Source organism: Protopterus annectens, chromosome 12.part0, assembly GCF_019279795.1.
Source record: "Protopterus annectens isolate FY-2018-M chromosome 12.part0, PAN1.0, whole genome shotgun sequence".
Classification (NCBI taxonomy): Eukaryota; Metazoa; Chordata; order Ceratodontiformes; family Protopteridae; genus Protopterus; species Protopterus annectens.
The window spans coordinates 932079199-932092187 of record NC_056746.1 but is presented as its reverse complement, the minus strand read 5'-3'; the positions used below and the strand labels follow the sequence as shown (position 1 = coordinate 932092187).

General features: G+C 42.8%; 1 protein-coding gene across 1 annotated transcript in view; it reads right to left on the bottom strand.

The window, feature by feature from the left end:
- Positions 1 to 12989, bottom strand: part of NDUFS2 (NADH:ubiquinone oxidoreductase core subunit S2) — a 488454-nt gene that overhangs the window by 363977 nt on the left and 111488 nt on the right. Inside the window, exon 6 of the mRNA XM_044089959.1 lies at positions 3398 to 3472. Within this exon, the coding sequence (XP_043945894.1) occupies positions 3398 to 3472 (75 nt within the window). The remainder of the gene's footprint in view (positions 1 to 3397; positions 3473 to 12989) is intronic.

Genomic DNA, 12989 nt, shown 5'->3' with positions numbered 1-12989 from the left:
TCTTAAGCTTTGAACAGATTGGTGTGGCAATGAAATGTTAGGGGAAGTGCCCTGCATGAAAGAGAAACTACAATTTTATTGGTTGATCTGGTCACATGTGATTTTACCTTTAGCTTTTGTTCCCGTGTCCTTTTCTGGAAAAGTCTTGAAGCAGAAAGAGACTACAGCTCAAACACTATGTGGTTGTGGATTCCTTTCAGCAATGTGTGCTGTTCTGCATTTGGTGGCTTTCAATCTGCAAACTCCATCCCTTTCCACAAAGGTGGACCATCCACCGATCCAGGAAACTATAGACCTATCAGCCTACTAGCCTGATCTGCAAGGCCATGGAGCAGATCATAGACATTAACAAGGACATTGGCAACCTTCAAATACTCGATCCCACACAGTTTGGTTTCGTCAAGGGGAGGTCATACCTGCTAAATGTGGTCGACATCTTTGAGACAGTCACCAAAGTCATGGACGAGGGGAAGACTGTGCACACTACCTACCCTGACCTGGCTAAAGCCCTCGATACTATTCCCCACTTGAGTATAATAGATAAACTCTCTCAACTAGGCATTAATATGTATGTTACCAGATGGGTAACAAACTGGCTCACTGATAGAACCAACCTTGTCAAAATAGGGGAAAGCCACCTCAAGCAGTAGACCCGTAACGAGCGGTATACCCCAGGGATCGGTCTTGGAGCCTCTGTTGTTTAGGATATACTTTTCTGAGGTGCAGGCCAAAACCAGAGGGCTATGGCTGACCAAGTTTGCAGACTACTGCAAGCTGGGTGCTGTCATCAATTCCCCTAGTGATGTGGACATCCTCCAAGAGGATCTTACCCAAATTACTGGTACCAGATGCATGGCCTCAAACTAATGCCAAAAATGCAGGAGAGTGATGTCCCTGCAAATTATTACATTAATAACAAGGTTATAAGCATGCAATCAGTTGAGAGGGACTTGGGCACCCAGGCTGAGAGCAAGCTGACTTTTGACCACCATATTGCCACCGCTGTACAGAAAGCATTCTACATGGCCTAACCGATTAGTAAGGGCATCTCATCCAGAGACAATGACGTCATAACATCCCTGTATTCTTCCTTTTTCTTCCCTTATAAGACCCATTATTGAGTACAACGCCCCTTTGGCATGCACCTCACAAAGCACATGCAGCAGCTGGAAAGATCACAGAAGGTCCTCACCAAGAGAATCCAGGGCCTCAAACATCGACCCTACACAGACAGGTTAAAGGCCCTGTCCCTCTAATCAGTCTCATACAGGTTCCTCAGAGGTGACCCCTGTCTGGCATATAAAGCAATCTCAGACCCCCCCACCTTGATGGAACTGCTGCATATCCACAAGTCAAGTTCCACTTGAGTAACCCGCATGCACACCCGCAATCTGGACTGTGACATCAATAGGACTTGTTGGCTGGACAGATTTGTGTCCCAGAGACTTCCCCCTTTTTTGGAATAGACTCCCTCTCCATGTCAAGCAGAGTACCTCATTAACCCTTTTTAAGTGCACTCTGGATAACTGGATGAGGAACAGAAAATACACCTCTGGGATTCCATCTGTGTCCCTGCTGGATAGGGGCATTGGGTGCTGACTTGTCGGAACATGGGCTAAATTCTTGACTAGGCTTGTAAGGGTCTGAGGGCCAATAGCCTAGTTACTTCCTATGATCCTATGAACAGGTCTTGTGTGTTACTTAGAAGTACTGCGGACTTGAAGACCATAAGTCATTCTCCATGGGCAAAACTATGTGCATTCATACCACCACTGTGTTTTCAAATAGCCTGTGTGTTTCTAAAAAAAAGCTTAAGGGAGAGGAGAAATTCTTCAAGGGGGTTAAATCAAGGGACTCTACAACCATGGATAAACACAGCTTGGGAAAAATTATAATGCTTGGCAAGACAGTTCTAAATATTCTAGATAACACAAAAAGTATTTCCCCCAAAGAACTATGTCTGGTCCCAAATCTGAACACTTCAGACATTTAAGAGAATATATGTCACTATGAGTAAGCTAGTTGTGATTTCCTGACTGACTACCTTCCTTATGGTAGGTGTAGACACAAGCTCTTTAGATGCCCAAAATATGTAGAATCAAAACACTGAAAGGATAACTGGAAAGGTAATGTATTCTCATCTTATCCCCCGACACACACCATTTGCATTCTTCTGGAGCCTAGGTAATGGATCTGGGGCAACTGGAGGGAGATGTTCAGTACCATGTGTGAAGCCTATGTAGCTACAGGTTTCCTACCAAAATCATGAACGCAGATGCTCCACAGATGGGATACTGGATGGCAGATGGTAGACTGCCGTGTTGCTGACCATCGGTAGTTCATATCAGTGAATGCCACTGTGCATTCGCTGATATGAAGTTTATCTAAAGGCTAGAGATTACGGTATATTGTGGATTGGGACATTCATCCCTTTCTTCACTGTAGTGCAATCTTTGAGTTGGAATATATAGTTAGCAGAGGGTGTGGGGGCGCAGCCCTTCACAGGGGGGTTCACGGGGACTTGCCCCCCTGCAAAGATGTGATGTGATGTGAAGTGTACGAGTTATACTTACTTGAGCTCCTATGTGGACATCACATTTTATGTTCAGCGACGTTGTCGAATCTGCTGAACTCGTTCAGCAGATTCAGCATTTCACCTAAGTGAAATTTGTGACTTGGCCTTTCCATTCGAGGAAACAAATGGATTTTTGTAATGATCGTAGCTAAAATTAGCATTGGAGAACTATTAGACCTCTAATCAGAAAAGAATAAGCAGGACTCCTGTAAAGTATGGAAACTTTGGCCAATATAATATGTATGAACTGAAAGGCTAAAGCCTAGACACTCACAGGTACTTTTACAGGCTCAGACCAAAGTGAAAAAAAAAAAAAAAAAAAAGACTAAGCTTACTTGTTTTGTGTACCACTGTGAGCACGCAGTCAGATAAGGAGTGGTCCCAGTGAAGACAAATGGAAAAACTCAAAGTAAGACATGGACACCAAAGGGCATCTGCCTTATCTATTCATGCTAACACCTATCTCCAATTAAAAGTTCTGTCCAAAACACTTCAGGCAAGGATTTATTTATTTCCATAAAGTTTAAAAAGATGGTCAGGAGAATATTACTGGGGTTCCCTTCCCTGTTGAGACCAGCAGTATTCAAGTAAAGGCAATACTGTTTCATTCAAAAATGTCAATGACACTGCCTCGCCTTTGTTTTACACTAGTAAAAAAAGGCAGATGCTCTACATGATAAATCACACATTCGTTAATGACTTGCACGTTTAATGTGCCAGCTGCCCAAGCAGTGACAGGCAAAACGCACTTAGTGCACATGTCAAAAAATTCTACATAAACTTCAAATATGGTAACAGTCCACAATTCCATAGTTATCTCACCTGATGTACTCCACCTGGTCGGACATACGCAGCATGCATACGTGCACCTGATACCCTTTCATAAAACTCGAACATCTGCGGAAATAGAGGAACAATTAATGTGCAAAAAAAGAAGGGAAAATGAAATACAGACTTCCCCAAGACTCAATTCACTTAACTACAGGTGAAGATTATGGCTCTAAAACATACAAAAAAATCCCCCCCCCGCTGTTACTCAACACAACAGATGAGTCAGTTCAATGTGTTTTAGTGTACTTTCAAGCTTGTATAGGGCAGTAAAGGCTGAAATATCCTCCTCATACTCTGTCAAGCTGGTTTCTTTTCTACAGTACTCCAATCAGAGCTACTGAAAATTGGGAATAATCGCTAATCAATGAAACCCATCTGTACGTGGGACCTCTAAAGCAAGGAGGGAGGCACTCTGCAGACACCTCAACATATGCAAAACAATGGGAATTACTGCAAGTATCTTGCCAAGTTTAAATGTGCACGATCAAAAAAAAAACCCACCTAAATAATCTCTAAAAACATTGTCATATTAGACACAATTGTGCAGGGGTGCAGCCATGATGTAGAGGCCCCAGACTGCTTACTTTCTCATATTACATACACGCACATACATGCATATATACACACATGCACATATAAACACACACAATTTTATATATTCCACATACATACCAGCTACCTACTTTGCACAAACTTGGAGAAAGGTTAAAAGTACAAAAATACTGTAATATCATGAGACCTTTCTCCCTCTTCTCCAAATCTTGCTAACAAAATCACCCAAAAGCTTGGAGAAGTCTGTAGCCTACTGAGTATAAGGATTAAGCTGAAGTGACGAAAAATTTTACAGATGGGGACAGCTGAAGGATACAAGGCTTTTAGTTTTCATGGTATGGCATCTCTGGAGCCTTTCTAGCTGAGCAGTGTTCAATTTATACATACCAAAGGGGCATTACATTCAATGATAAGGGAAGAGTATAATGGCAGGATGACTTCTCTGGATCTTGAAGATATTCCTTTGGGCCAGATAAGATTTCCTGAGTATAGCGGAAACATGCTGATTGAATAAAAGAGAATTGTCCACATAAGTAGCCTAGTCTCTTAAGACAAGTCTTTGCCTGAAGAGGAGTATTTACAACATATGAGGTAGGAATAGTTTTGACAACTGACACTATGAGGAACTTTTTGTCTTTAGTTTAACTTGAGACAGTTTTCACTATACTGGGTATGTAAATATTCTAGCCCTTACTGGAGCAGTTTACAATCAGAAGGAAAGCAAAAAAACAGTACCCAGCTTGCACTCACTGGCAAATGTTACCAACCACACTTATGGAATATTGGACTGGATATCTGCAAAATAAACAGGAGAGGGCCTAGTACAGTCATCCTTGTGGCACCCCACTAGTTAAAATTTTCCATTCAGGCAGAGCATCAGCAACTCTCACAGCCTGCAATCTGTCAGGCAGCCAATTTGCAAAACAGCAGAACATGGGGATTCACATTAAGTTTGTCTAATTTTTTTTTTCTAACAATGTCGGCATGGGGGATAGTGTCAAAAGCTTTGGTCAGGCCAAGATGAGCTATGTGCACTTAGTAACCGCTATCCATAGCCTCTGTAATCTTTTCAAAGAAGCTTTTTACGCTCAGACCACCTGATCTGCCTTCTACAAAACCGAACTGACTGAGGTCAAGATCAGTTAAGTTACCCGTGTCCATTTAAGACAGTTCTGCTATATGTTCCACAGCTTTGCATATATGTCTGGGTCTACAATTTCCTGGACCTGAACAGGGAGCGACTCTTGTTTAGGGAAATCACAGTGGCTGCTCTCCACACAACAGGTGCAAACTTTGTGGACAGGCAGAGGTAGAACAGTTTAAGCAGCCTTGTAGGGTGCGTACTTGGCACTGACGATAATGCAGCATGGGTACACTGCTTGGGTCCCATGCAAGTACTTTTTTTTTAAACTCCTCAACAGGGATCTTAAAATACTTGCTCCTAGGGGAAGCTGTACTTTAGGATACTGGGGGAACAATGTGGATAGGTGGGGTTGTATTTCTGCTAATATCCTGGCTATATCCTTGGGATAGGAAGATGATACCATTACATATATTAGCTTGGTGCAGTGTTGGGCATTATTCCTTAACTTGTTGACCTGACAGAAGAGAGTGTTACAGTTTCCTTTGGGATTTGTAGCAACCTTAACCTCATACTCTGCTTTACATTTTCTAATAGTACTTCCATCCTTGCTGTCATGTTTCAGTGTGGTCCTCAGATAGACAGATTTGGATTTCCTGCAGCTTTTCATATAAAGCTGTAGAAAGAAGGAAAATTAATAGCAGACTACCAAGAGAGGAGGTTATTCCTGAATTTACCATTATATCTAGAGCAAACAGGAATTTACTTTTCTATACAACTGACTATGTCCTTGTACAAGTTGGAAGTGAATGCGGCAACCCTCACAACTGGGTACATCTGCACAGCATTGTTAGGAATTTTGTACAGGTCTACTACAAGTTAGGTTTGCCCTGGTGAAGTACCTAAAGACAGTCTCATTTGGCGGTCAGATGGTACCACTAAGCCTGACACAGCTGAATGACTTGTGGGCAGATTTACCCTGGGATAAGGAGATGTGGGGGTGGAGTAAAGACATTACAGCCTCTGGTGGACAATTTTACAATTTGCTCTGGCGTATTAACATTAACAAAAGTCCACTTTTAGAGATACAAGTGCGCCAATTAATGCTTAGGTAATTGAAATCCCATGTCAGGAAGGTACTTGATTCGATACTTAACTGCTCAATGGCGTTAAGGTAATTTCCATGACCTTTGGGGGACACTGAAGAGTATGTAGTGAGCAATGGAGTAATAGTTTTATTTTTTAGGGTGATTTGGATCTTCACAAGCCCCAGGTTGGGGTTGTGGGTAACTTGACACAAGGAGATGGTATTTCTGACAAATATATATACTCCTTCTCCCTACTTAATTGAGCTGAATCCCCATGAAACACCCTGTGGAACAGAACGGAACTGAACACACCCCATACTGTAATATAAAGTAGGTGCTAGCCTAGAATGTTGCCATCATAAATGACATCTTTTAGTGTTTGCAACTTATTTGGTGTGCACACACACCGGAACCCCTCCCACTTTGAATTTCCTTTTTCTCTTTCTCTCTCTGCCTCCGAGTTTTCCCATCTTTTTTGACATATCCTTCACTGCACTGATCCATTTCTGCCACTAGATGGCAGTATTTTACAAGAACAAGCCTCCTGCTCTCGCTCCCGTTGCTGTTGTCTTCCGGCTTATCCCTGTTAGGGGTTACCATGTTCATTAGATTTATACTCTCAACTTCTCCCCTTCCCTCTGACCACTCCCCTTACCCACCCAATTTCCTGCTCCCCCCCTACCTGCCATCATCTCCTCCCACCTTACTTCGCCCTCTCCCTTCATTTGCCTTGTCCCTTCTCCACTACTCGGCTACTTCTTACTCAGACCTTACACTCTTTACTGCTACTAACGCACGGTCACTGCACCACTACTATGTCACCTTACTACCTCATGATCCCCCTTCTCCTCCTATTATCACTGTCAACATCTTACCACATCCCACATTACACAGCACCAACAGCACCTCTCTCTACCTGTGACTACCCACATATCTACCCCATATACTGCTCATCTCTCCTCACCTATTTCCAAGCTCTTCCACCTACCTTTTCTCAGTAAAGACATTCTAACGATTAACTTTCCACTTGCATAAAACACAACACTCCCTTTACTCAAAACCTACTCTCCTTGCTCCTCACTTTCTTTGATACACTATTCCTGGATGGTCTGGGCCACCCATCTCTACCTCTCACAATCATATACCTCCTTTCACACCTTCTACAACACATCTGCAAGTCCACAGCCCATCACCTAAATCCCTAACTTTGTTTCTCTCTCAATATCCAAAGCATAGTCAATAAAACTACAGAACTGTACTCATGGAACCAATCTACATATCTTAACCCTCTCTGAAACCTGGTTAAAATCTCATGTATCTAACACAGAAACTCTTCCCCCAGGCTACAATATCTTCCGTACAGAAAGAGTTGGAGGTGTTGCCATCCTCTGCCCAAACCAGCTTACTCTCTCCACTCTCACCCTCCTGTCCTTGCTTTGCTCCTGCAGAAATACTAAACGTAAACTGTAATGTCAACCCCTATAAGAAAATTGTCATTGCATCCATATACATCCCAAAAATCATAAAGAGACCAGCATACAGCGGCATCAATTAATACTTTAATAAAACTATTCTTTAATGATAAACCAGTTTCGGGTGAATCAATACAAAGCCTTCATCAGTGTAAAAGAATGACAAGTAAAGAAATACTTATATATGCAAGGAAACAAACGTGATCAATTAGAGATGCTCACAAAGACCTGGTTTAAAGAGACCACCTAACTTGACAATCCATTTTTTCTCCATAGTATTCAATAAGTCATGCCAACCCAATTTGTTATTTCTGGGTCTATTCATTTTATCAATAATAGTGAAACTGAAATATGCATTTCTGTGTAACAAGGTGTATTTATAAAGGGCATTGGTTTCTTTGTGATGTTTTATCTCGCTGAGGTGTTCTGATATCCTGAATATCAAAGGTCTGGAAGCTTGACCTATGTAAAAAGCTGAGCAACTGCAGTTGGCCAAATAAATCACCCAATCGGATGTGCAGTTGGCGAGAAACCTAATGTCGAAAACTTGAGGGGTGTTCCGACTACTGAAGCTTCTGGTTTTTAATAATCTTGGACAATGAGTGCAATGGCCACAAGGAAAGCATCCAATTAAGGGCTCCCCTGATAGTTACTTTAGTGTTGGTAGACTGCCCAATGTTTGAAATGATTGAAAAATGCAGAAAGATTTTTACCTTTACGAAATGAAGAGAGGCATCTATCCCCCAGCAGTTCATTTAGTCTGGAATCACATGTCAAAATATTTGTGCTTTGTTGGACAATATTTATTAACGCTTTGGTGTTGCGCTCATAGGTGGTGATGGGTGGCCCACCTGTTTTCTGATTGTTTTCTTTGTAGAGAAGGAGGATGTACCGCTCCATATCGTCCACTACATGTTTGTAAGACCTGACCCATTTTATAAACTCTGTCGCATAAATTGAGATTTACGAATGTTCTTACAAATATGGGGTGGATGGAAGCTGGTGGCATGGAGAAGCAAATTGTTTTCGGGAAATTTCCGATACACTTCAATTGTCAACGTATGGTCAGATGCACGGGAAACCAAAACATCCAAAAAAATAATTTTGTTTTTGTCATAGTTGACAAGTGAATTCAGTTCCCAATTTGTTTTCATTTAAATATGTGATGAATTCCAAAAGGTATTCCGTAGCCGCTCTCCATACTAACCAGCAGTCGTCCAAATATCTTCTCCAGATATCCATTCCATCTATGTATATGTTATGGGAGTTCATAAATAATCTGTTCTTCAATGTATGCCATAAATAAATCTGCATATATTGGTGCAAAAGATGCTCCCATAGCTGTGCCCTTTATTTGTAAGAAGCATTTGTCCCGATAAAAGAAGATGTTCTTAGTAAGAACATGTGCGGTCAGGCACAATAAGTGCTGAAACCAGGTTTGTACATTTCTGTCTTGTTTAGCCAATATTCCAAGGCTTCTAATCCTGCCCCATGTGGAATATTGGTGTAGAGAGATGCAACATCTAGTGTACACAGCAACCAATCTGGTTCTAATTATACCTCAGAAATAATCTGAAGGAATTCTGTGGTGTCCCTGATGCGTGCTCTGACACATTTTAGAAGAGGTTGTAAATATTTGGTTAGAAAGAGGGATAGAGGTTCAGTAAGTGAATTTCTGCCAGAGACAATGGGTCTGCCTGAAGGGTTCTTGAGATCTTTATGAATTTTGGGCAAATATAGTGTGGACATGGGTTGGTTATAGTTAGTTGTATTCTAGTGTTGTTTCTAATGATACCGTCTTCTGCTGCTAAAGAAAGAAATTAGTCAATTTTTTGTTTAAAGAAGGGGGTAGGGTTGATACTTAGGTGGGTGTAGTAGCGTGTGTCAGACAACTGTCTGTTAGCTTCTTTGTCGTACTGTTCCCAATCCTGTATGACTACAGCTCCACCTTTATCGGCCCCAATTATGACTAACTCATGGTCATTAGCTAGCTTAATAATATTGTCCATAGATGTTTTAGATATGTTATTGGCCATGGAGTTGTGTGTCCTAAACTGAAAATGAAGATCTTTAATAATGGCATTTTGAAACAAATACATTCTGATTCATAGGGGGCATAAAGGAAGATTTATGGTATTTGAAGTCATCCGTGATCTTTGAGGTTGTCTGTTCCTGAAAAAATAATTTTAAATTAAGATTCCTGCAAAATGAAAGAATATAATTAACAAAATTTTCTTCAGAAAAAAAAAAAAAACAGGTATAAATGATAAGCCTTTATTTAGGATTTCAGTGTCAGAGGAGGAGAGGACACGAGAAGAAACAAGAAGTCATGTACTCACCATAACGTTCGATGTATGTAGTCCATCTCGCCTCACATTCTTACCCGTGGGTTTGGAGCCAAATATCGGCTCTGACATGACCTATTTTACTAGCTCAAAAGTCTCTGATTGGCTGGGCTAAGAGGGTATCCCATGGTACACTGCATATCCCCAGATCTAGTTTGCTGCTAACAACATGATTACTTCATACACACCTCGCATCCATATAAACAAAAAACTATTCAAAGGGACTCTGCAGGAGACAACCTAACTTCTAAATCCTCCAGGCAGGGGGAAGGCGGGAGGGTAAGTAAGAATGTGAGGAGAGATGGACTACATACCTCGAACGTTATGGTGAGTACATAACTTCTTAATGCTATGTAGTCCTATCTCGCCTACATTCTTACCCGTGGGACAGCGTCCCTAGCACCAACATCCTGGGTGGCTCATAGGAAAATACTCCTGAGAACTGTGGAACCAAATGAAGATCTGCCCCTGGAAACCACGTCCAATTTGTAATGAGAAACAAAGGTGTGAGGAGAAGCCCAAGTGGCTGCAGCACATATATCATCCATTGACAATCTAGCTTGATAGGCTGTGGATGTGTAGACTGCTCTTGTGGAATGGGCTTTTACTGGAAAAGGCAAATTTTTACCTGCTGTCTGGTAGATGAAGGAGATACAGCTGGCTATCCATCTAGACAGCGTGTCCTTGGATACCGGAGAACCAAACCGGTTTTCCGAAAAGGAAACGAAGAGTTGGTCAGATTTCTGGATATCTTTTGTCTGGTGTAGATAGAAGCGTAATTGTCTATGTACATCCAATTGGTGAAATCTGAATTCTGCCTTGTTAGAAAAGTTGGGGAAGAAGACCGGCAGCTCAATAGACCGATTCATATTACACACAGAAGCCACTTTGGGAAGGAATGATGGGTTTGGTCTAAGAGAGACCCTATCTTTATGAAGATGAAATATGGGGGTTTGATGGAGAGGGCTTGAATTTCAGAGACCCGCCTCACTGAAGTGACTGCTGTTAAAAATGCGGTTTTTCATGTTAAAAATTTTAACTCACAGGTAGCTGCAGGCTCAAATGGTGGAAGAGTGAGGGCTTGAAGAACAAAATTGAGGTCCCAGGGCATGACAGCTTGGGATACTAGGAGACGAAGTAATAGAGTACCTTTAAGGAATGCTTTACATAGTCTGTGTGCCATAAGGCTAGGTTCATTGGCCACGTGGAAGTTTGATATAGCTGCCAGCTGAACTTTGATGGTGGCTGATGCGGACCCTTGATAAAACAACATAGACAAAAACTCCAGAATCGAATCAATTGGAGCCGTGTAGGGATCAATGCCTCTAGAATAAGCCCAGATAGATAACCTTTTCCATTTGCTAGAGTAGATTTTTCTAGTGGATGGTTTATGAGAGGACGATAATATATGGACCATTTCTGGTGAAAAATTGTGACGTCTGACTAACGATGGAAGTGGAGTAGCCAGGCTGTCAACCGGAGTGTCCTTAGAGAGGGGTGGAACTGTCCCGACATGTGCGTCAGTAAATCTGGAAGAGGTTCCAGAATCCAAGGAGTGTCCACAATGTAAGGTTGAAGGAAGGGGAACCATACCTGACGGGGCCAGTGTGGGGCAATCAGAATCATTCTGCTTCCCAAGGATTGTGCTTTCTGAATCACCCTTGAGAGAAGGGGAAACGAAGGGAAAGCATAAAGCAGACCGGAGGGCCAATTGTGAGCCAGAGTGTCCCTGGGTGATTCCCTCGGTGGGGGGATCAGCGAGAAGTAGGTGCTGCATTTCGCATCGAGAGGGCTGGCAAAAAGGTCACAGCAAGGCTGATCCCATCTGCTGAAGATTCGCTCTGCAACCAGGCGATTCAGGGACCACTCTTAGAGCATAAGAATCGCCCTGCTTAACTTGTCTGCTATTACATTGGTCTTCCCCGGAATATGCGTTGCCACCAGAAACCATTGGGAAGCTACTGCCCAATGCCACACGCGCATGGCCTCTCTGCTAGTGGGTAAGATCGGGTTCCCCTTTGCTTGTTGAGATACCACACTACTGACATGTTGTCTGAGTGTAATGCAATAGTCCCTAGAGGAAGAACCTCTTGAAGTGCCTGTAACGCAAGAAGCAATGCTCTCATCTCCAGGACGTTTATGTGCAAATGTATCTCGAGCTCCTGCCACGTGCCTTGGACCATCCTGCCGAGATAATGCCCCCCCACCCCATCTGGGAGGCGTCCGTGGTCACTGTGGCAGCAGGGACGGGTGGAACAAAGGGCTTCCCCCCGTTCAAGTTGTTGGTGCACAGCCACCAACGGAGGTCCTGCTTGCATCTGTCTGTGATTAAGATGGGATGGGATAGCGGAAGTCTTTGGGGAGACCATTGGACAAAGAGGAGCCATTGAAGAAGTCTCAAGTGTAATCTCGCTAGAGAGACCAACATGATAGTCACTGCCATGGTAACTAATAGTTGTAGAATCAGTCTTGCCTTCGCATGTCTCAGGGGCATCAGCGAGAGTATTTGTTGTTGCAACCCTGTGATCCTTTCTTATGGTAAGAATGCTCGCATTCAAATGGTGTCCAACTCTGCTCCTATAAAGGTGACACGCTGTAAGGGCAATACGGCAGATTTTTTCCGGTTTATTGTGATGCCTAATCGGTGACAGACTGATGGTAGCATCCTTAGTTGATGCCAGGTGGGGGCGGTAAGGAGCCAGTCGTCCAGGTACAGAAACACCTGGAATCCTTGACGTCTTAAGTGAGCCGTCACCACTGCCATACACTTGAACACCCTGGAGGCTGTGGTGAGACCAAAGGGCAGGGCTCGAAACTGGAAGTGACTGGCTCCCAGCCGGAAGCGCAGGTGACATCTGGATGCCCTGTCCATTTTGACATGGTAGTAAGCATCCTTGAGGTCGATGGAGCACATCCATGCTTCCTCTCCCAACAATGGGAGAATCGATTGTAGACTGACCATACGCAATTTGGACTTGGGTACGTAATTGTTGAGTTGACAGATCTAGTATGGGTCTCAGGTCCTCTGTTCTTTTCGGCACCAAA